This window comes from Acanthochromis polyacanthus, chromosome 19 (assembly GCF_021347895.1).
Source record: "Acanthochromis polyacanthus isolate Apoly-LR-REF ecotype Palm Island chromosome 19, KAUST_Apoly_ChrSc, whole genome shotgun sequence".
In the NCBI taxonomy this organism is placed as follows: Eukaryota; Metazoa; Chordata; class Actinopteri; family Pomacentridae; genus Acanthochromis; species Acanthochromis polyacanthus.
The window spans coordinates 3,291,099-3,314,558 of record NC_067131.1 but is presented as its reverse complement, the minus strand read 5'-3'; the positions used below and the strand labels follow the sequence as shown (position 1 = coordinate 3,314,558).

Here is a 23,460-nt window from a genome sequence, read left to right as displayed (position 1 = left end):
AGAACATTTTAAAGTATTTATCTGTTAATTATCTGAAGTTTATTACAGCTGAGCTCCAACATTAAACCTGGTTTACCTTTAAATATCAAAACAAGCTTTTTTTTATCTTTACTTTGACAGATTTAAATGTGTAAACTGATCTCCACAGCGCCCCCTGCTGTATAGACGTCTACAGTCTGTATACTCGTATAACATTAAAGTAATTCTATTTCTACTTATTAAACCATTGTTTTTGTGAATGTCTTTGCATCTCCTAATCTGTCATCTTTTATTTTATTTTATTATATTGGGGGTTTTTAGAGTGTAGTTTTGTATTTTTATCATTTTATTAATTTTTTTCATTTCTATTGCATTTACAAAAACTAGTTTCTCGTTGTTTGTACATAAACTTGTCATCAAGGTCATTTTTTCCCCCATTTCTAATGTTTATAAATGTATTTTTTTTTACAGTTTTATACCATTTTTAAAATAACTTTTCAATTACTTGTGCATCTCCTTTGTGAGATTAATAAAGTCTATCTTATTTTATCTCTTTGCATTTCGTAATCTGTCATATTATTTCACCACCAAACACAGTTTTCAACCCGAATATATGCCAATTAAATGTTTAACTAATCAACAAAAGCTGCACCATAACTCCATTCAGAAAAGTAAATCAAGTCATCTATCGTCATCTGTTTAAAGGTGCAGGTGTCCTCTTCAATTAAAGCCTCTAACCAGATTCCTGTTACGTTTAAATGAGAAATTATTGAGCATTAAACGGCTCGCAAAAGGCAAAGCTGGCACCGGCAGGCGAGCTTTAAATACCCCGGCGTTACAGTCGGCAGGATTCGAGTCGACGGCAACAAATGTGGCCTCCCGCTGCAGGTGAGACAACGGGAAGACGGGATGATTAGAGGCACCGAGGGAGGACGAGGAAAGGGATTAGAAGGAATAAAGGAGTGGAGGATCTTTCTCCATCCCTGCATCCTCCTGCATCTCCGACTTGTTGCGTCTCCCTTTCAGAGCACGATGCCCACCACCACCACCAGCAGCAGCAGCACCAGCAGCTCCATCCCTCGGCTCTCCACCCCCGCCGCTCAATGAGGAAGCATGTGTGCTCTGTGTACGTCTGTGGAGAACATGTGGGTGCATCCAACTGCACCGCTCACAGTGGCCATGTGCGTGTCTTTCTTCCCTCGCGGGGGTGTGAAACAACATCCATCGCTTTTTTGCATCGGGGCGCAAAAAACCCCCACAAACACTGGAAAAAATGCCCCTCTCAAAACAAGAAAAAAAACTTTTTTCAGAGAATTCTTACCTTGAAATAAGTTTTAAAAAAATCTGCTGATAGAACAAGTAAAAAATGGCTTGGTAAGATTTCTTGAAATAAGATCTGATATTTAGAATGTTGAGATCTTAAAATTAGCTGGGAAAACTTATTTTAAGCTCTAATTAACCAGGATTGTCAAGCTGAGGTGTCTTAACCCTCCTGTTGTCCTCATTTACGGCACCAAAAAATGTTGTTTCTTTGTCTGAAAAAAATCCAAAAATTCAGCAAAAAAAAAAAATCCCCAGATTTAGAAAAATTTGCAAAATCATCAGGAAAAAAATCCTTAAATGTTTCCCTTAAAAATTTCACTTTGAAAAAATCCTCAAACTTAGCAAGAAATAAAAATTTTAAAAATAAAAACAACCCTAAAAATTGTAAATATTTTCAAAAAATGAATAAAATTCTTCCAAAAAATCCTAAAAATATCTAAATTGATTCCATATATATCAGTAAAAATTCCAATATTTTCTTTAAGAACATTCAGGAAAAAAAATCAACCAAAATCCAGCGAATTTCGCTGGATTTTGGTTGATTTTTTTTCCCTGAATGTTCTTAAAGAAACATTTTTTTTAGCATTTCTTTTTTGCCACAAAAAAAATGTTCAAAAATCTCCCACAGAATTTTGAAAATGTGGAAGCTTTCACTGTGAAAATATCCATCTTTTTTCCACATTTTAAAACTTTAAAACGGGTCAATTTGACCCACAGGACGACACGAGGGTTAAAATTTCTGACTTAAGATATTTAAGATGCGTTGTCTTCAAACAAGTCCCTCCATCTTGCTGAAATGTCTCCTGTTAACTGAATTTATCTTAAATTAAGTGGGATGAGACATTTTGACTAAAAATAAGACAAACAGACTTGGTAAGATTTTGAGTTTTTGCACACATGCACACACCTGTAAGGAGATTTCACATTCACCAGTTTGTGTTTTCGTGTCTGAATATCGCACCTCCATCGAGCCTCAATCTGGAAGTAAATTAGTGAATCAAAGCCGGGCCGACCTAAATATAGAGAAGAATAGAAAGCGAGCGTTTGCAGCCTCGGAATCGATGCAGAACTTGCATCGATGCAAGCGAAATGTGATGAAAATATGCATCGGGGTGTGAAAGCGGTGGCAGAAGTGACACTAAAATATCAACAAAACACAAACTGAACACGCCTCAGACCGCCACAATCTCTCAATCTGTAATTTATTTTGGCTGGCAGGTGGATTCTCCTGCTTTTCACGGTGTTTACGCGTCCAGAAATGACATCTCTTCCATCCCAGCGCGGCCTCGCTGCTTAAATAGCCGTCTGCATGTCAGAACTGGATTGCCTGCCTCTCTGTGGATCTCCTCCTCGATCTGCTCCTCTGACCACTTTTTATTCGGCTGCTTCGGGAGCGCTGCTGCTGCTATTTTTGGAAAGGCAGTGGGAGGCTGTGGTCACACCTTTGTACAGAATGCAGGTAAAAGAGCCGCTCGGATGGAGTTTCTCTCTCTGCGGCTCGTTCTCTTTTCCCGTTTATCTTTTTATTCACTCGAGTGCGGGGGGGGGGGGGGGGGGGGGGGGGCATCGTGTTGGCATGCGCACGAATATTTACATGTGCAGTTTATCTCTCTGCTGCCGTGTGTGTGTGTGTGTGTGTGTGTGTGTGTGTGTGCGCGCGCGCGCTCGCCGAGAGAACACGGGGAGGAAAGAGCAATGCGGTAGCTATGGAGTCGTATCCATGGTGCCGTCGCCATGGCAACAAAGCTTGGAAAGCTGACTTAATTGGCATCTCCGAGGCGCTCCGGAGCTGTGATCCAGAATAGCAACCCTTGACACACTAATGTTTCCCTCACATGCCAGACAACACTCACGTCATGATTGAGGACGCAAACAAGCTGATCAATGCCCCCTCATTGTTTGCCGCCCTCCTCTGAGGAGGACAGACGGACGGACGGACAGGTGGAAACAAACGGCAGCTTAAGGTGAGCGACAGTAAAGAAAGGAGTCGATGCAAAATGACTTACAGTGTCCATTGCAGCTTCTGATTCTTGATGGAGTTGTAAAGAGCCTGCAGGGGGAAAACAAGAAAATCACATTTTCAGACAAATACAAGCTCAAGTGGAGATCTGATCAGACGGCTACAGGTTCACTGTGTTCTGTCCTGCGAAGGGCTTCATTCAATAAACTGTACTCAGAGGAAAGCCATCTCTTTTTGCCGCCCTTTCGCCCGAGCTTAACTCATTTTCTTCGCCGCACAATCCATCAGTCATCCAATCAGCCGGCCGCCACATCGCTAACGAAGCCATTACCCGGCCTGCCGATACGCAGACGAGGCAATAAATAATTTAGACTTTGAAGCAAACGCATCGACCTGCGCGGAGCAAAATTAAGTTACACTTCGGGAACAACAACAACAACAAAAAAAAACAGCTAACTTAGCCGTAATTATTAGTTTTCATGCTGCAGAGCTGAAACAGTCATTTTCGTTCATTTTTAAAGCAAACATTTGCTGCTTACAATTTTTCAACTGAAAAGTTTTGCTGCTTTGTGTCTGAACTGAATAATTAAATTACTGTAGATTGATTCACTATTAAAGTGCAGAATTTTAATTAAGTAATAACATCTTTGACCAAGCACCATTAGCAACACAACGGGTCACTACAGTATTAAACAGAGGCTACCGGGTACTATAGCTAGTAAAATACTTTCTGTAATGGTATGGGGATTGGGACTTGGCATAAGCAGATGCGAAAAACAAAAACACTCAGAAAGTGTATTCTTCCAAGGCTGCTCAGTCGTATCATTTCCGACAAAATCTTAAACTACCTTGTGGCGAGCACAGGCGTGTGTTCTGCATGTGTACATTATGTACGGATACCAAATCATGTGACTAAATATGTAGCGGGCGGCAGGAACCGATGGGACTCAGAAACACCCCCACAATTTAATCAATTGTTCCTGGAATAATATCTGATGGATAAGTCCTGATAAGTCCTCAGAGGTGGATTTGGAGTAGGATCACAATCATGTGATCGTCAGCAGGCAGCTGATGCAGCGTAGGCTTGTTGTCATGGTTACAGTGACGCCGTGCTGCTATCTGGCAATGATACAGAAATCTTTAACAAACCCGTGGATCCAGACTATAAGCTGCATCACTGCCAAAATCTAATCACTTAGTCCTTGTGTCATTTCCGACATTCCCTGAAAATTTCATCCAAATCTGTTTGTCGGTTTTTGAGTGATGTTGCTATGAGACAGACAAACAGATGGACAAATGTATGCCGATCGTCACATAACTCCTTCGATCCTTGGCGGAGTAATAACAGAAGGTGTTGATGTGGAGGAAAAATGACTCTTTCCCCTTTCTAAGATCATAATGGCCTTTAGACAGGCAGATGCGGCAGAAGATTGTACTAAATATAAACCCAAAGATCAGAAAGAATCCCCAGAACTGATGCTGGCATTGTTTGCATGAACTGCTGCTCTGTCGGTGTCTGTTTTTGAGTAACGTTGCTAACAGACAGACAAACATACGCCGATCGCCACATAACGCTGCCGTACGTCACAAACATATCACAGGAAACATGCTTTCCTCTAAACCTAATCGAGAATGCAGTTTAATTGTATCGTAAAGTCATTTTTGAGGGCTGACTCTGGAGAAAACGAGTGTATATCTCAGCTTTTCTCAGACTCTGCATCGTCACCAGTTAGCGCAAAGAAGCGCGGCATGTATTTGCATTTCAGCTTCGCTTCTGCAAACCTTATTTGGGTTATGTTTATGTTTTCTCATCTCAAAATCCATTTCAACTCCTCCACTCCTTTGCACCAGTTGTGGTAGTGTTTTTGGGTCACTGTTTCCCCTCTTTTACTTTCATTATCGTCACGATCAAGAGGCAAAAAAGCGACGTAGCAGAGAGGAGGTGCAGCAAAGGAAAGCTCCACACGTTTAGCTTGTACCTCCTCAGAATGCGCAGTGACAGTCGGGACTTTTAGACACTTTTCACTCAGTGGCCCCCGGTGGCTTTGAACGCGATAAAGCGACTCCGTTTCACAGCCGGTCTGCTGCAAAGGAGCCGGAAGTCCTCGGATGTGACAGGCGAGGTGATGGAGAGGACACTTGGAGGCAGTTCGTCTCCACCTCATTCACCTCGGAATTCCTCGTAGGCCGACACTACGCCACGTCATAATTGCCACGTAGGAGGGGAAGAAACCCCATTTTCCATTACACTTCTTTGATTAGAGAAGCGCTGCTGCTCGTCGTTTTAGACCCTCAACCTATTACGAATATCGTTCTGTCGCATTGTGAGTTTAAGTCAAATGAAATTGGTTTTATAATGGGCTTTGATTCCACGTGCCTAATCAGGTTCACTTGCTGCTTTTTCTTTGAAACGGGGCTCCTAATCACAAACACTTCATGAATATTAACGAGCGTCCAGCGTGGACCGTTGCGGATTTGGTTCCGTTTCACTCGCTCTACTGTCAAAGAAAAAAAGAAAAAGTTTCAGCGTTCGGACGACGTTAAAACGCGCTCATGCATTTTAATAATCGGACAGAAAAACAGACCAGCCGCTTCCTGGAGAGTAGAAGACAAACTGCTTCTGTAGCACAAATCCGGTCAGCATCAAATATTAACAGTGAACTGATCTGAGGCTTATCGTGGACGAGTGAGGGAAAAAAGTGCTTCATTTTCAGATGATCTGGCAGAGAAACTAAACTGAAGGATGTAATGACGGAATAAATTTGAATGTAATGATTATATGTGTATGATGCAGCAGTTAGGTGGCTGTTTGATGCATAAAATGTAAAAAAAAATAGTGAAAAATACCAGTGGGAGATGATTAAAGGCAAAAAAGCAGGTGGAACATGACTTTGTGTTTTGTTTGAAAAATCCATGAATCAATAATTAAAACACAAACTTGAGTGAGTAATAAAGGTGCATTATCCAACTATTTTCATCATAAAGAAAAACATATACATCTATCTATCAACTATATCTTTGGGTTGTGGACAAAATAAGACCTTTGAGAACGACAGCTTGGGCTTTAGGAGACACTAATCGACTATTTTCACATTTTTCAGAGCAAATGACTTACTGATTAATCAAGAAAACAATCGATTAATCGACAATGAAGATAACCTTTAGCTGCACCCTTTCCAATTTATATCTGCTAGTAAAAACCACGTGCTGAAGGCCGCAGAGCAAAGAGGCTGCATTTTTAGTGTTTTATTTGTGTTGCATCAAATTCGGCAGAGTTGCAGTTGAGAGTTTTTAGGTCCAATAACATCACTGTCACTGACTCATTGTTAAAAAGGTTGTCGTTCGCTCCGCTTTGATGAAGCGGAAGTAAATAAAAGTCAAGGAGTTTTTCAAATTTGTCCCGGTGACAGAGAGGACACAGATTTAATGTGTTTTAAAATTAAAAATTCAACATTTTGGTTTACAGTTGAGCCACTAGCGACTAATTCTGGGGAAGTTTTACATCAAAAAGTAATAAAAAAATGAATCGTGGATAGGAGCATTTCTGTCAAGTTTTTATTAATTTAGATTAAATATTCTTCACAATTAAGATATTTCTAAAGGATTTTGTCTTTCTGGGAGCATCTTAAGCTGGATTTTGTTATATGTAAGTTTAGTACCGTGGTTGTTTATTGTACTTGTTGTTGTCATGTTTGATTATATCATTTTTTTGGACCTCTATAACAGCATGGCTTCTTGGTTTGATCTCCTTAGAAGAAAGTGTTTTAATCTGAAGGGACATCCTGGTTAAACAAAGGTTAAACACACATTAAAATATATATATTTGCACCTATTTCCTCATCTCTCCGTGTCGAGTGCCAGTAATGTAACTCCAGAACAACTGTGTCACAGCTGAGGAGTATTTCTCACTTGTACAAATACACTTATTTGTACTGTAACTCCTGAGGGAAGGCGCAGCGTTCGCAGCAGAGCGGCTGTGTAAACGGAGGTGGAGCATAAATCAATCAGACTCATTCAGTCTGGAGGCTCAGTGAGACGAGGATGGATGATCATCACCTTCACCTACTTGCTTCATCAACGTCACCGAGTGCCGACAAATGAGAGCCATTACCCCTGAGTGGTGGCTGTACATAATCTGCTGCACCGAGCCGAGGCCTTCATCCTCACTCAGGATGCTAACGGTTAATACATGCGGTACCAGTATGTTGACCCTCTGAACTCCAAGCAGAAGTTTCTGGGCTCATTTTTTTACTGCAATGTAAATTCCTGCACTTCAGTAGAAAAAGAACAGCTGTGGCTAGAAGTAGAGAGAACTAAATAACGTCTTCTGTGCAGTTATAGCGACAGAAATCATTTAATAGTGTTACCAATAATGGGAAATTGGTGGTTCTGCTGTAAAAATACTTTGATTTTTTATGGAGTTGTGTGAATGGTGTTTGTCTGTCTGTCTGTCTGTCTGTCTGTTAGCAACTTTACTCAAAAACAGACCAATGGATTTGGATGAAATTTTCAGATAAGGTCAGAAATGACACAAGGACCAAGGGATTAGATTTTGGCAGTGATGCAGCTTAAAGTCTGGATCCACAGATTTGTTAAAGATTTCTGCATCACTGCCAGATAGCGGCACAATGTCACTGTAACCATGACAACAAGGGAACACTACATCAATTGCCTGCTGACGATCACATGATTGTGATCCTGCTACAAATCCACCACTGAGGACTTATCAGGACTTATGTATCAGAAATGATCCAAGGAACAACTGATTAAACTGTGGGGGTGTTTCTGAGTCCCATTAATTCCCGCCGCCCCCTACATATTTAGGTCACGTGATTCGGTATCCGCACATAACGCACACATGCAGAACACACGCCTGTGCTCAGAGCAACGTCATTTTGTTTGTGGGTGCATCTATATTGAATGGACACATTCAACGGTGCTGTGATTTCTGCCACAAATTTTTTTAAGATTTCGGAAATGATAAAGCTGAGCAGCCTTGGCGGAGTACTGCGTTCTCTGAGTGCTTTTCTTGTTTACCCATGTGGTTTCAAATGTGATGTTGTAAAGCGTCTAACAGCAGCACTTTTAAACTGTTAAATGTGGCTTGTTTACATATTGAGACTTCTCGTGTTGCAGGAGCACTGGGAGCAGAGTATCGCTGCATGAAGCTGCATGTTTCAGGAGAAATATTTATTTCTGGAACCAGTCATCAATAATGGATCAGAAAACGAACTGATATGAAATGTTGTGGTTTCTGGTTCAGATAAGTGATATCAGTTTGTTGAAACAACATGCTGCCAGGTTTGGAGTTTCTATGGCTTAAATGATGGCTCTAAAAATGTTTTACTTCATTTACAGAGTCTAGTTATCAATGATGGTTTATTTTTTGGGTGATTTTTAAATAATACAAGCAGAATAAAGTAATGCCAATGAGGTTCATTACAATAATCGTGTCCTTTTGCTGCAGTGCAAGCTCTAATTCAAAGAGATGCAAAACTGCCTTCCGTTGTTCTACAACAAAGACAATAGAGATCAATTTAGAACATAGAGTTTTTCAATTCTATATTTTGATTTTAAGTCAAGATTTGGTTGTTTTTCAACAAAATGTCACAGATTAGTAGTTCAAGGACTGCAGGAAAGAAGGAAATATGAAGATTCTCTTGGTTTTATGTTTTTTCCGGCTCTAATAAATTATGTAATTGAGGTGAAACAACATGCTTTTCAAACCTGTTGCCGGGTTCAGAGGGTTCAGTAGGTGGCTATGAATAAACAAACTATGATCCAGTGCTGAGTAAGATGTCACCCATTAAGACAAGTTGTAATTAAATGATTCGTCTGTGGGTTTCTGCTCAGATTTTTTGCGATAACTAAAAATGATCAGGACAGCTTTCAGTACCTTCCTCCTCTTTCGGGCCTGGGGGTGGTTCTGTCCGTCCTGAGCTTTGCCCAGCAGGTCTGGAAACACCAGGGGCTTGAGGGAGCGTGAGCGCGGGGTTCTGGGATAGCGGAACGGGTCCATCATCCGGAAGTCCCTTCCATAGCGCACAGTGCAAAGAGAGCGTGAGCGTAGGCGCCCCGCCGAGTGCAGGCTGTTAACACCGATCATGGTCAGGGAGCACAGATTACACAGAAGAGTCCAGAGATCGTTCAGAGTCAGATGAGTCAGGCTTTATTTTTAAGTCCTGCCGAAACCACGCTGCTGCTGCTGCTAGAAGAAACAAAAAAAAGTTGATCCGAGTGTGAATTGAGGTTCTGGAAGGAGTCCAGTAAACGCTGGGAGAAGCTGATGTGCCAACAGACAGCTGGGAGTGAATTCGGCAATTAAAGAAAGCAGCCGGTGATCAGCGGAGGCCGCGGAGGGAGGCAACACATCATCACGCTGCTGTCAGGCATCGGCAGACCGAGCTATCAGCAGGCATCAAAACCCAACGGTCTCATCTCCTGGACGTCTTGATCAACGCTCAGCGGGCCCACCTGATGCTGAATTATTGATAAGGCAGCCATGTATTATACATCCTCTGAGACGGTGAGACTCTCTCCTGCAGGTGAGAACCGCTCGCAACTTTTCCTCGGCTCGTCCGTCGAAGCTTACGGGAGAAATAAACTGCAGTTCGTAGCCGGATGATGCATCGCCTCGACAGGACAGCACACTACTGTCCTTAAAAGATGCGCTCACAAAGAAGCTGACACTCTCACAGATGGCAGAGGTGTGAACGGAGAGCCAGCATGAAACAGATGGAGGTAAAAAACACACATACAGTAAGCTCTTTATGCCTATATGAAGGCACAGTAGGGAAAAAAAACTGACAATAAAATGAGATTCAGAGGAGTGGGAGGGAGGCACGGCCGCCCTCGGACTTCAGAGCAGGGATTCCAAAGAGCACCCTCGATTTCGTCACAAACCCAAAGATATCAGGGGAATAAATTCAACGGAGTAAAAAGAATAAAAACACAAAAAGACGCAGAAAGAGCTGAGGAGGAAGAGTGGAGGTTCCTGTTGCTCCCGGTGTAAAATGGACACCATCAGTGTAACAGTCACAGCGCTGATTGTCAGATCATCCGCTACACTTCTTCCTCCTGCTTTCTGTCCACGAGTGCAGGTCCGCTGTCATCCTCATCCCCCCCACATCTGCGATCCACTTCTCTCAGTCAGTATTTGCTCTCACACTCTCTTTGCACTGGTTTCTTCCCATCGGCGGGTGTGGGTGTTTGAGGGGAAAAGGAAAAAAAGAAGAAGAAGAAGAAGAGAAAACGCCGCTCTCCTGTCGCTGATGTCTTTCATACCTTTCCCGTCTTTTGTTTGCTGATCCCTCGGTTTGTTTTTTTCTTTTTGTTGCGATCTTCTTCCCTTCTCCCTCCTGCTGCTGCTGCTGCTGTGGAGGAGGAGGAGGAGGTGGAGGAAGAGGAGGAGGAGGAAAGGAAAAGGAGAGCTGGCCGCCCGAATCACAGAAAGAAGCTGATAGGGACAGTGCTCTCCCTCTCTCTGCCTCTCTCTCTCGCTTCGTCAATGCGAAAACCTCCCTCCCTCCCTCTCTCCTGCTCTCAGTCATCGCCAGCAAATCACAGACTTCCAGCTGCCTCATCCATGCATGTACACACACATGCAGCCGAGGCTATACACAGGGACGCTTCTTTAAAAATACACTCGCGACGGCAATTAGTATGCAGAGGTGGTCTGCTGGGAGGTAAGGTGAGAGCAGGAGGAAACATATGAAGAGTCTGCAGCACAGGGACAGCGAATAAAAGGTGTCTACGACCAAGATGCCAAACTGATTTAAAGGAGTAGTTCATCATTTTAGGAAGAGGGCTAATAGTACGGAGCTGGGGGAAACAGGTAGCCCAAACATTAAGTCTGCAACCACTGTTAGCCTATATGGTGAAGTCTGAAAGGAAACTGAAATGAACGCTAGCTTATACCTTTCATCTGGCGAGTCAAATTAGCAAGAAGGAACCACGACAAAGTCGTCTGTGAGGCTTAATGACCTCTAGCAAGTATACTTACTGTGCAACAACTGGAGATGAAAGATTTCAATAATGAACAATAGATGGAAGAAAAGAGAAGAATCTGCAGCACAATAACAGTAAAAAAAAAAGGTGTGTACAACCAAGATACCAAACTTATTTAAAGGAATAGTTCATCATTTTGGGAAGAAAGCGAATAGTAAACAAGTAGCGCCGCGCTAAGGCTACAGCCACTGTTACGTTAGCATACATGGTGAATTCTGTAAGGAAGGACAGAGCCAACATACCTACATCCTAAATGCTGCATCCTACATCCGGTGAGTCTGGCTAGTAATAGAGCATCATGACAAAGACTTCTTTAGAGTTTAATGACCTCCAGCAGATGCACAAGTATGAACTCAAATTAGGACAGCAAAATGTTAAACTCACTCTTGGAAAGAAAGCAAATAGTTCCCAAAACTATTCTTTTGAATCTCCCAGAAACAACATTAATTATTCATCTATATTTACACTTTTGCTTTTATTCTGCTAACTCACTCAACCTCACATCAAAATTTAAAAAGCAACCCAACACATCCTCTGCAGTAAATCCAAAAAAAGAACAATTTGAGGGTCATATCTAGGGACCGAACTAGAAGTTACATGAAGCCGGATCTTCAAATTCCTTTCGGTGATTACAGCAACCAGAAAACTAAACAAAAACCACACAGTATTTAGGCCAAGTGAAAGCAGGAGAGAAAAAGATAGAAAAGACTGATGGTCTGGCTGAAATGGATGAAGGGTTTCCCTAAGGGAGGCTGGTCAAATACAATTATTGACTTACAAATCTGGAGCTCCAGGAGTGTGACCTAGAGTTTAATGACCCTGTCAATCAAAGAGTAGGGGCAATAAATGAACAGATTGTTTTAAGATCTGCAGTCACAACAGATCTGTAGCAGCATCCTGACTGCATATAAAATGGGCTGAGAGGATTTGATGGAAAACATTAGGAAAGTTGTGGAAAACCCTGGTCTCGTCCATTAATTTTATATTTGTCTTCATTGATAAACATCATCATTTACAATGTAAACAAACAGCAGCCTTTAAAATACTTTGTGTTTTGCTGATACTTTTCAAACACTGCATGCAGAATTTTTTACCGTCTCACAGATTAAAGAACTCTAAATGACCCCAAAATGGAGCCACAGCTGTTGATGTTTATCGCTGTGAAAAAAGCAAAGAAATCAATAGGCAAATCCTCAGAGGGAATCAACTAAACGGAAACTACTCAGTGAATGGCGTAAAGAAACATTCAAGGTAATGGATGAAAAGGAAATACTCAAAAGGTCTGAGGATGTCTATGTACCTCTGACAACAGTAAAGGCTTCTCTCAGTGAAATTAAAACTAAGGCTTTCGCGTTCTGTTTTGGTGACCTCGAGCTGACCTCACTGGGGGCATACAAGAAGCAAAAAGCAGGACACGTTTGCTTAATTACTATTCAGCCAAAACCTCCAACATTTGCTAACCCTAACGAAAATGATTTAGTTTCCTGAAGCTAATCACACGTGAGATCGACCGACCGTCCACTCCAACCACCTCCTTACTACCACCATGATGAACAGATTTTGCATTTTACATTATCCAAACAACAATTACACATATTTTTGAGTGTCGACCACAACATTTCTGAATTTTCACAGCTGTGATTGTGGTCCTGTGGTGGCATTAGGTTAGCCTAGCCGCGCTAGACCCATGTTCTGAAGGCACAAGCATCTAGGACCGCTCGAAAGGGGGGGAGGCGGGCTAAAAGGTTGTCTTTCAAATCACTCTGCAGCAATTGGGTAAGTATACAACCAGTCAGCGCAACGAATAGGCTGACGTAGTTCCTAGAGCGCCGGCGGATTGTGGCTAAGTCCCATTAGCTTCCCAACCAGCGGAGCCAACTGGTATATTAAGGATTTGCCATATCCCGTCGGCATAAGTCCAAATACATCTTTCTTCTCAATGAAACACTTCAGTGCTGTCCTTTGTTTATCTTTCAAGTTGAATTTTAGCTTCAAATCTTTAAGGGCTGTGGCCAAAGCCGAGTCGAAAGATAACTGTTTATTGTGCGCCGGTTGTTTCTGTCAGAATCATCGCGCCTCTGTTGTCACTTAGTTACACCCGCCTTCTGACTCTACACTTCATGGTGATTGGTCCGGCCAGTTTTAGGAGCATCCAACCTCGAGCCTTATGGAGGGTAACTAGACCCACCCTGGCAGAGAATTAAATTCGTTGCCGTGGGTTGTCTAGCACGGCTAGGCTAGTATTAGGTGGCTTTTCAAGTCTTTTCATTTCCAGTGTGTAAATCCAAAATCTTAGACCACAACGTTAACTCCGAGTGCACCAAAACAATGACAACGGTAGCTAATGGATGTAATTCCAGTTCACTGAGTATAAAGATAATAGACCAATGGCGGACTTGTGTTTTTTTTTACATTAACCCACGTGGGGAGCTTTAGGGATGTCCCATTTTTGCTTCTGACTTGATTTAGTATCCGCCAATACCCAATACCATTGTCTGAGGTAATACACAGTTCAAGTATTGTAGATTAGCTGTAGTACATGAGGTGGTTTGACCAGGCATTATATAATACTGTAGCATCGGAGGAGCCGGGCAGCTCCAGTGTCGGCAAATAGAGAGCATTGTTTAGTAGTTTAGCTCATAAGAGGGCACCATGACAAAGTCTTACATGGTGTTTAATGACCTCCGACCAGCATTAGTACCAATTCAAGTAGAGAAAATGTACCTGTCTTACAATGGAAGCAAAGCAAATTGGGTTTAGCTTCCATCCATTCATTATTTATATGCCGCTCAATCCTCATTAGGATTGTGGGGGGGCTGGAGTCTATCCCAGCTGACTTAGAGTGAAGTCAGGGACATCCTGGACAGGTCACCAATTTATCACAGGGCTACATATACAGACAAACAATCACATTCACATTCAGACCTACAGATAATTTAGTTACCAATTAATCTCAGCATGTTTTTGGACTGTGGGAGGAAGCCGGAGTACCCGGAGAAAACCCACATATACACAGAGAGAACATGCAGACTCCTTGGAGAAAGATCCCGGGAAAGCCGGGACACGAACCAGGGGTCTTCTAGGTGCAAGGCGAAAGCGCTAACCACCCAAGCCACTGTGCAGCCACCTTCCTATACCAATTGTGACTGTAAAATTTACAATGTAAATGGGAATGTCAAACGATGTCATGAAGAGGGCAGAAAAAATGGCACCTGTCGTCCTCTCAAAGTGAGTTTTACAACCCAGACAGCAGCGTTTTAGTCCTGCTGAGAAGTATCTTCGCTGAAGTACGCACTGTTTTCTCCACAATGCTTCCAAAGGGGCAGTTCTTGCGGTTTGAACAATGCACAAAGGTTCAGGCCAACGCAACAGCCAGCAAGTTCCTGCAGTGTAAAATTGCTTAATGTTGACTCATTTTCAGCTCCAGGACTCAGGCCAATGTATTTTGGCCAATACTGAGTTTGGCAAGACTTTGGCGAACACACTAAGGCCAAGTTATTTCTTCTATTCTGCCAGACTTGGGCTGTTACGAGGCAATTCTGGCTACCTGGAGCGTATGGCAAACAAACACTAAAATGTATATTCTGCGTGACAGGTTTGTTAGATGGTTTATATCACCACACGACAGAGAGAGTGGAAAATATTGGATAAAATTAGATTGCTGTTTTTTTAATACTTGACTCCTGACTCCTATTCTTCTGTCTCTTGGTTCTTTGTTAAATTTGTGCCTGCTGTACTATGCAGCATGAACTAAAAAAAAAAAGAAGGCAAAAGAGAGTTCCCCCTCATGACCAGCATCTGTCTTTTGACATCAGCGTGGACATTTTGGTGAGCCGAGATGTTCCCTCTGGCGTCTGCGACTCTATCAAGAGGAAAAAGAAAAGGAACATCAGCGAGCCGGGGGGAACACAACTCGCCCAAAAACCCAAACAGCCTGCATCAAGACAGCAGCCTGGTGCAGCAGGAGGTAAAAGCAGCCCTCTCTCTGACAATTACCCTTCCTCCCTCGCTCTGTGGGCGGCGGCGGCCGTCGCGGTGCCTCTGAGCAAGGCACTTAACCCCGAATTACTCGAATCACATCCGACAAAGAACACCTGCTCGACAAAAGCAAACCGAAACGGCGGCGCAGATCAAAATAAAAGTGTCATTTCTGTTACCTTATGCCCTCTATCATCTGTCAGTCTCTCCCCTCCCTGCCTCCCTCCCACTCAATATTTCACATCCTGTCTAAATGTCTCCTTCTGTCCCTCTCGGAGAGTCCAGACAGCTCGGGGAGAGGGGGATGCTTCCACCGCCACATGTCTCCGCTGACCTAAGCAGCTGTCTCTTCTTCACACTCTGCCTTTCCTTGATCGTTACATCTTCTTCGGCCCCTTCCCCATCAATAGCGCCGCATTTCATACATTTATTTTTAGTGGAGCAAAACTGTCCGAGATCCGATCAATGTCTGCTGTTCGCTGCAGCGTTTGTTGCTCTGGACAGCAGGTGCTGGAGGAGAGAAAATCCGTTTATCTCTGAGGATGCGAGCGGCTTGAAAAAAAACGATCTCTTCTTGAGTGGACAAATCAAAATAATGAAAAAAAATGAATCATTTTTGATTCACGAGGACAAACGTGCAGGCTCCATTCTTCTTTTTCTACTGCTTCTTCAGTGCTGCACCTACAGATTTTTCTATTTACTGGCTTCAAAAGAGCAGCTGCACGGTTTCACTCACAGCTGATCTCTCAGCTCTGACATGCTAAAACACCACAGCACTTAACGCAGAGGTCTCAAACTACTGACCGCAGGCAAATTTCTAAGCCTTCCCACAGGATTCTTTTCTGCTTGGTGTTTTTTTAGTATGGCTGCAAAACTGAGGCCTTAAAATTAGCTTTTCACTTTGCAAGATAAGAAGAATAAGGCTGGAGACAGTGGGCCCACAGTCCATTCTTTTCTATCTGTACCCTCAAGCTATTTTTCTTTTATGTTTCTACCTCAATCAGAACCAGCTCTGTAACTATGAGGACGAAATTAACAAACTTGTGTTCTATAAATTTTAAAATAAAAACATGCAAACACTGGCTGCACCGTTCATACACTCCCAGATTTCAAACCACACCAGTGTCTTTTGGAAACTCTCGCTTTTATTCAGAAAAGATCCCCCAAAAACAGATTTAAGGTGAGAAATAAACCATGCAGCTGCTGGGTCTGTCTTCATTTTAGATCAACATTGATTATTTTAAAAGTTTCTGGGAGTTTCAAGAGATGGAAAGCGGCAACTAAACATCCCTGATTTGCAAGAAGAAATGAAGAGAGGGTAACGTAACGCCTCCTTTGTCGAAACACAGCACACTTCTACTAGAATGCATTGCATGTCGGCTAAGAGTAGAAATAATCGATTATACGGGCATTTGCCATAAGTGACGCATTTAGGTTGTGAAGATCTGGACTTAAAATGTGAAAATAAGCCACTGTACATGAGAACATGATAAAAATATCTTTATTTTTGTGAAGTAAATGACACATTTGTACTAAACGGAAGCTGGATCATTTATTTTGGCGGTACCAGCTGTCAGTGGCGCAGTAACTTTATCACATCTAGAGTCAACTTCCGTCTATTCATGCTACGCTAACTCTGTGAATAACTCAAAGTTCCTTAGCGTTGTGCTTGTTTTAAGAACTGATAGTCGGACTCACCAGATGTAGACTGTGGGTACACATCTCCCCTTCCAGCATCTACAAATTACTGTTTTCAAAATCCCTTTTACTACAGAAAACAACAGCCTCTGAGTTCCCAAACTACCACTCACGATTTCAAGTTTTGCAGAGGTGGCCATGCTACTTTTCTCGGGGTGAATTTTCCATTTTAATGGCAGTGCTCACCTCCTTGTAGGGCTGGGCGATATGGCCAAAAAATAAAATCTCGATTTTTTTTAGTCATCTTGGACGATTACGATTTTAATGGATTTTTGTTGTTTCTTTGCGGTCTGTTTGCTATGGCTAGTGCTAGCCATGCCGCACTCCCGTAGCTGCAGCACTCTTCCCATTCTTTAGGATGCCTCTGCCAGAGGTGCTGAAAGAGGTTAGTTGTGCTGCTACTCTTCGTTTTCACAGTACTTTTGCAAACCTTGCACATGACTGTAGTTTGCTCTGTGTCAGTCTTGTCAAAGCCGAACCACTTCCATATAATCGATGTAACATGAGGCCCTTTTCTCGCGACCAACTCTTCGTCTGCTGTTCTGTCCGCCATGACGGGGGTGTGAGTGTTTTGGTGGAAGGAGATGAGAGGCGGAAGCAAACGCCAGTGCACAAGTCGTGAAAGGCAAAAGAAGAATCTGTATTGTTATATATTTAAGCTCGCCTCGATTTTACGATTTGGCAAATTTTCAAATCGTCAGTTTTTAAAAAGACGAATTACTTCTATTTATCGCCCAGTCCTACCTCCTTGTATGTAAATGTACCACCAAAACAATTATTATTCATAAATTTACATCTTTAAAGCTCTTTGGTGCCAAAGTCAGTTTAATTTCAAGAAACACAAACGAGCTTTTGTCTTAATGAGGTGCAGTCAGACCATTCTTCTGTGCTGCACTTGTAGCATATATACACTCAGCTCCACAAACAGTCTGCATACGTTATGTGTTTAATGTAAATAACAGCCTTATAAGATTGAATTGGCAAAAGTGATGCTACTGAACCTGTTCTAAAAGGCCTCAGCTGCATATCTACCAAATTTGCTGCAACAGAAACGAAGCACAGCGATTCTGCAGCCGACATAATCACAGATTTACCGGGCAATCTGTCCAATTCAGTGCATCACACTTGGAAACCATCTCAAAATGGCAGCAGGCTGCGTTCTATTAAGCCTGTCTGGTCTGGATACAAGGTTAATATATAAGCTTTTTAAAAATTACCATATACTTTGCTTTTAATTAAAATGAAAGATCCGGGCGTCGTGCATTGTTGATTTCTGGTGAGTGTTTGCGACAGCAGGACGGTGCATGTGGGACTGAGTCAAAATAAACAATGGCTGTGCTTTCAATGGAGCTCCTTGGCACGAATATTTCCAACTAATTTATTGTGGGTTTTTCTGATTACACTGATACAGACTCATCCTTTAACATTCAGCAACCTGCAGCCGACCGCGCTCTGATGTACCGAAAACGTCCTCAGCTTTAGGAGAATTTATAATGTTTTCATGGAGTTTAATGCGACTGCTTCCAGTCTCTTCTGCAGCGGGAAGAAGGTTCCTCCCCATAAATAAGGCAGCAATACACAAGTAAAGGGCAGTATGCCATATGAGGAGGAGGAGAGGGTAAGAGCGAAGGGTTGTTTGGATGTGGAGTGGCTGTAAATAGTTAAAAATAGAAGAGGACGACCCGTCTCGTGACCCCGCAGTCATGTGAGGTTCAGACACCGAAGCTGCAGAAGCTTCGCACAGAAGTCGCGTGTTTCACCATTTCCACTGTGTGTTCTGTCTCTGCGTGTGCACATAGCGGTGCGTGTAAACGGTAGCATCTGTCCTCAGCCATGACCTGCTTGTCTTTGCCCGGGCTGCCGCTGCGTCTCCTGTGCAGATTTTCAGACACATTCATAGCTGGGCCAGGCCGACAGCGGGGACACGTGCGAGAATGATTTCCTCTCCCCTCATTTGTAAAAACAAATAAGTCATCCGTCTTCTCCACCCCCCACCCTCGCAATCGATGCTGCCACGCGATCGATAACATCAGTGTACCTAATTAGTGTTTGAAGAGCGCGCTTCGGCGTCTGATTGAGCTGTACAACATTTTCATTTCAGCAGAATTTGTTCTCCTGCTCTACTGCGGGCTGGTAACCTACTTCAGTGCATCATTAGCTCCCACTTCAAGCTTTAAGCCCTGAGCGCTGCTGAGAAGAGAGGGAGGGAGGGAGTGCAAACCGATGTAACTCTGAGCCTCACAATAAAAGGAAGAAAGTTTCCTCTAAAGCACAGGCTTGGGCCGGCAGCCAGAGCTTCAAATTCTGCAGGGGGCAACAGTAGCTACACAGCAGCTCTGTTTCTCATGCAGGCTGGTACAGAAGGGAGAAGGAACATGAAGAGGTTATGAAGGCTTAACAGCTTACTGAGGCGCTGGGACCACAAGTCTTCATCACTCCTCTTTGTGGTAAACATTGAGCCACTCATCGGACACATTTAGACGAAATACTGCAGCTCTGCAGAAACCGATGACATTAATAATTAAATGAACAAGTTATTAAATGTCACAAAACTCAGACGTTTACAGCTCAGTCTTGCAGAGACGCTAAAGGGAAACATGTCAGCTTTTATCTTTTTTCTGACACATTTTGATCATTTTCAAGTTTGATTCAGTGGTTAGCACTTTCGCCTTGCAGCTAGAAGATCCTGGTTCCAGTCCCAGCCTTCCTGGGATCTTTCTGCATGGAGTTTGCATGTTCTCCCTGTGCACACATGGGTTTTCTCTGGGTACTCCAGGTTCCTCCCACAGTCCAAAAACATGCTGAGGTGTGAATGTGAGTCTGATTGTTGAAAATCCAGCATGTTTGATAGGTATGTTTTCTTTAAAAAAAAAAAACACCAACAATTCTGCTGAATGACACTCAACAGACTGAATTTTCCAAATGTATCACGTCCTTTCAAAGCCTAATACCAACAAAATAATAAATTTAAATGTCTGATATGTGCTCCTTATGCAACTGTAAAGCTACAACTTACTCAGCTTCTCGACTGAGCGGCAGGCAGTGTTAAGAGGAAAATAAAACACACTTGATCAATAAAATGAAAGTAGCATGCCTCAAAACAGCATCCAGAGGAGCAAGTTGTTGGAAGATACATTCAACATGAGGAGCATGTTAGCATGTTGATGTTAGCATTTAGCCCAAAGCCTCTGAAAGTCTATGTGACTTTACAGAACTGCTAGCACAGCTGTAGAGTCTTCCGTAATAGTAACTACAAAGGAAAATATTGGCACTGTGGATCTTGGAAAAACCCACCTTCCAACTTTCTAATAATTTTGCATCACTTTGTGGTCGCTTTGGGTTTTGTTTCATGTCTCATGTTGTTGTCTGAGCAACTTTTCAGCAAGAAATATGACATCACTTCAACTATTTCCACTCCAAAATCCATCTTTGTCTTCTATAAAATACCTCCACAGAGAAGAATTCTGGACATTGATTGGTGCAGCTCAGGTGGTAACTAAGGTTTAACTTGTACGTTTTGGACAAACTTTCTGGATAAAATGACAAACACATCATAAAGAGCAGCACAGTGTGGTTATTACAGATGGTGGCATATGGTGGGGCTTCATTCTGACTGCAGCAAACATTAAAATGGTTCTGAACCACTGAACCCGGTGGCTAAAACAGAAATCAGCTGCCTGCTGGACTGGAAAATAATGAGAGCAGCTTTGCATCCCCATGACACCTATTTCCACGTCCCTCCCTAAGGTAGGCTACACTTCTTCTTTCATCATCAATTAACTCCTTTCTTTCTCTGTTTTTTCCCCCTGTCTTGTTTTATGGCTTTATCTTGCTCTCTCTATTGTTGCAGGTTCTCTCTCTGAGTCTCTCTCGATTATTCCCTCTGGACTCTCCCTCTCTTTCTCCTTCTCACCAGTTCAGCGTCTTTTGATTAAACCCTCTGATATGTTTCCTATTACCACCACAATAGAGCAGCAGAATGGAGCAATCTCCTGAACCGAGTGTTCCAAGCTTCGCCTTCACTACCGACTCTTGCACTTACCAGCACACTGAAGTAAAACATTTTTACTGCATCTCCACGTCCGTGACAATGAAACAGTGGAGATAAACAAAGACAAGGTGCTTAAGCAGGTACAGCTCATGTCAGCGACGCTGGTCAAGTTTACACCCAAATTTATTGCAAATTTTAAAAGAATGTTCAAGAAATTGGTGAAAGAAAAAAACCCTTGAACTCCCAAATCAGCTGGAAGGTGTGAAAAGCAAATATTACAACAATTATCAGAGCCAGAAACTGTAAAAACAGAAAGAAATGTTTGATTATTGACTTTCCAATAGTCCTTAAACTCATCATGTGAGATGTGCTGTTCCATTGGGTAACTAATCAAATCCTGTCTATTTAAATATTTCATTCTATATGTCTCATTTTAAATTTTGTCAAAAATGAACAATTTACACCAACCAGATCCTGTAAAAAACTAAATTTTCTGTGGTCCCAGGCACAACCAAAAAGAAATTAGTGGCTCAGCTGCGACCAACAGTCATGCTTCAGACATTCAGGGACTTTTTTGGTGGACTTGCAAGCAGTGCAGAAAAGATGGGAAGTAAAAAGAAAAAAATTAAAGCAGTAAAACAGCTATTTTTCTTTTCAGTATTAGTAACTAAATGTGGACTTTGAAAAATGTTGGACATGTTGATTCCAGATTCCAGACTAACCCTTAAGTTGCCTTCACAGATTCAATACGGCTTTGTTGACAGAAGAAAGAGTTGAACTGGTATTTATCAGTGGACGTGAAGGATGGACAAAGATGGTAGATTTAACGTCATCCAAAGAGGATTTCTCTTGGCTTTTCAACGATGGTGAAGGTGGTCAAAAAGTTTAAAGAAATGGACAGTGCCATGGACAAGCAGCGTTCTGGACGACCAAATGAATCAGTCGAAACTAAAAGATTGGTCATGGCTAAAATGGTAGCCCCAAAAAAATCTCTTCCCTAACCTTACTAACCCTAACCCTACTAACTCCAACCCTATCTTTCGATATGTCCATCCTCCACGTCCACTGAGAAGTACCAGTTCAACTCTTTCTTCTTTCAACGATAATCTGTGGAGGCAAAAACAATGATAGTTGACTTTAGGGACACCTTGTACATTGGACTGAAAAATGAGCCCACAGTGAAGAAAAAATATGACAAAAAGCAAAAATCTGGCTTTCAGAGGGTTAAGTTCTTGTGGAGATAATTAAACCAGCATCAAGCTCTAACTACTCCTCACTAGTTTACAAGTCATGATTCTGCAAATCTTTGGCCTCTAATTGTTCAATTGTATTCTCAGGTTAGTCTCTAACTGTGTCTGTCTGCTGGTTGGTGTTGATCAGAGGGTGAACAGTGACTTTTATTGGTGTCTAAAGCTGCTGAAAGTGTTGCTTCATGAGCAGTGAACCAAAGAAGAAAAGCAGCAGAATGGAGAGCATGGTGTAAAGGTGAAGACAGGAGCAGAGCTGTAGTCATCTGATCCATTAATTCTATAAAATTAGAATTAAAAGTCCTTTAAGAATGTTAGTCTCTCATTTTACTCACATTTTACAGCACAAATACACTGCAAACTCTGGTTAATTTTCAGTGTTTTTGTATAGCGGCATGTTTTTCACCATCGACAGGTTTGAAAGCAACTGTCTATTTAGCCCGCAGTTATTTTTGTTTAGTCCTTGTGTTTCTATGCTTTGTTTTGTTTCACTGCAGCCCTGAACAGAGCACCATTAATTCATGCATTAGTTTCAGGCCATATGTTCGTCTAACTTGATAGGAAGTTGATTGCGGCAGAGTTAAATGTTCATAAAATATGAACACTGGCACATGTGGAAACCGACTCGACGTCGTTAAAACCCAGCAGCAGCAGCAGCAGCGGGGACGGACTGACGTGTACATGCAGCACATGTCCGATCGAGTGCTGCCGCTTGTTTGTCTCAATCAGTGTGTTCTTGTTCTTGGATTCATAATGAGCCCATAAACCATCTTAATGCACTCCGGAGGATATTTCCTCTGACACGCTGCGAGGTCAGTCAGCAGCCATGTGACGGACTGACAGGCTTCTGGCAGCTCAGCAGAACATTCATTCCTAATCACACACGTGCAGAATTTGATAGTCAAGTCAGGTTTATTCTGGTTTGTTACAATTCAGCTCATATTTTCTAATGAGAATTGAGGTTAATAGCTGAGATTTGGCTAAACTGCTTTCCTGATTATGTTTACTTGCAACTTAACCCTCTGAACTCCAACTAGTTTCTGTTCCTGTCACTTTTTAAGTCACAGCTGGCTTATTTCTCACTGCAATATAAAGTCCTGCACCCCTCTGGAAACAACACAGCCAAGATTAAAAGGATGAAAAAGTCATAAATGTATACGGTGCAGTAGGACACAACTATAATTCCATAAATAACAAAACAAGGAAAATGAACTTGAACTTCTTGGATTATTTATTTTATAAAAATGAAATGAAAAAAAAAACTTGAAATCAACTTG

The 23,460-nt window shown here is 42.3% G+C and overlaps 1 protein-coding gene across 9 annotated transcripts in view; it reads right to left on the bottom strand.

The window, feature by feature from the left end:
* LOC110960741 (PH and SEC7 domain-containing protein 1-like) overlaps positions 1-23,460 on the bottom strand; it is a 111,450-nt gene that overhangs the window by 20,170 nt on the left and 67,820 nt on the right. For all 9 annotated transcript variants that reach the window (XR_007937912.1, XM_051939256.1, XM_051939255.1 and 6 more), the window contains one exon: positions 3,309-3,352. Coding sequence is in view for 8 of the 9 variants with exons in the window: in XM_051939256.1 (XP_051795216.1) it covers positions 3,309-3,352 (44 nt within the window). In the remaining variant the exon portion in view is untranslated. The remainder of the gene's footprint in view (positions 1-3,308; positions 3,353-23,460) is intronic.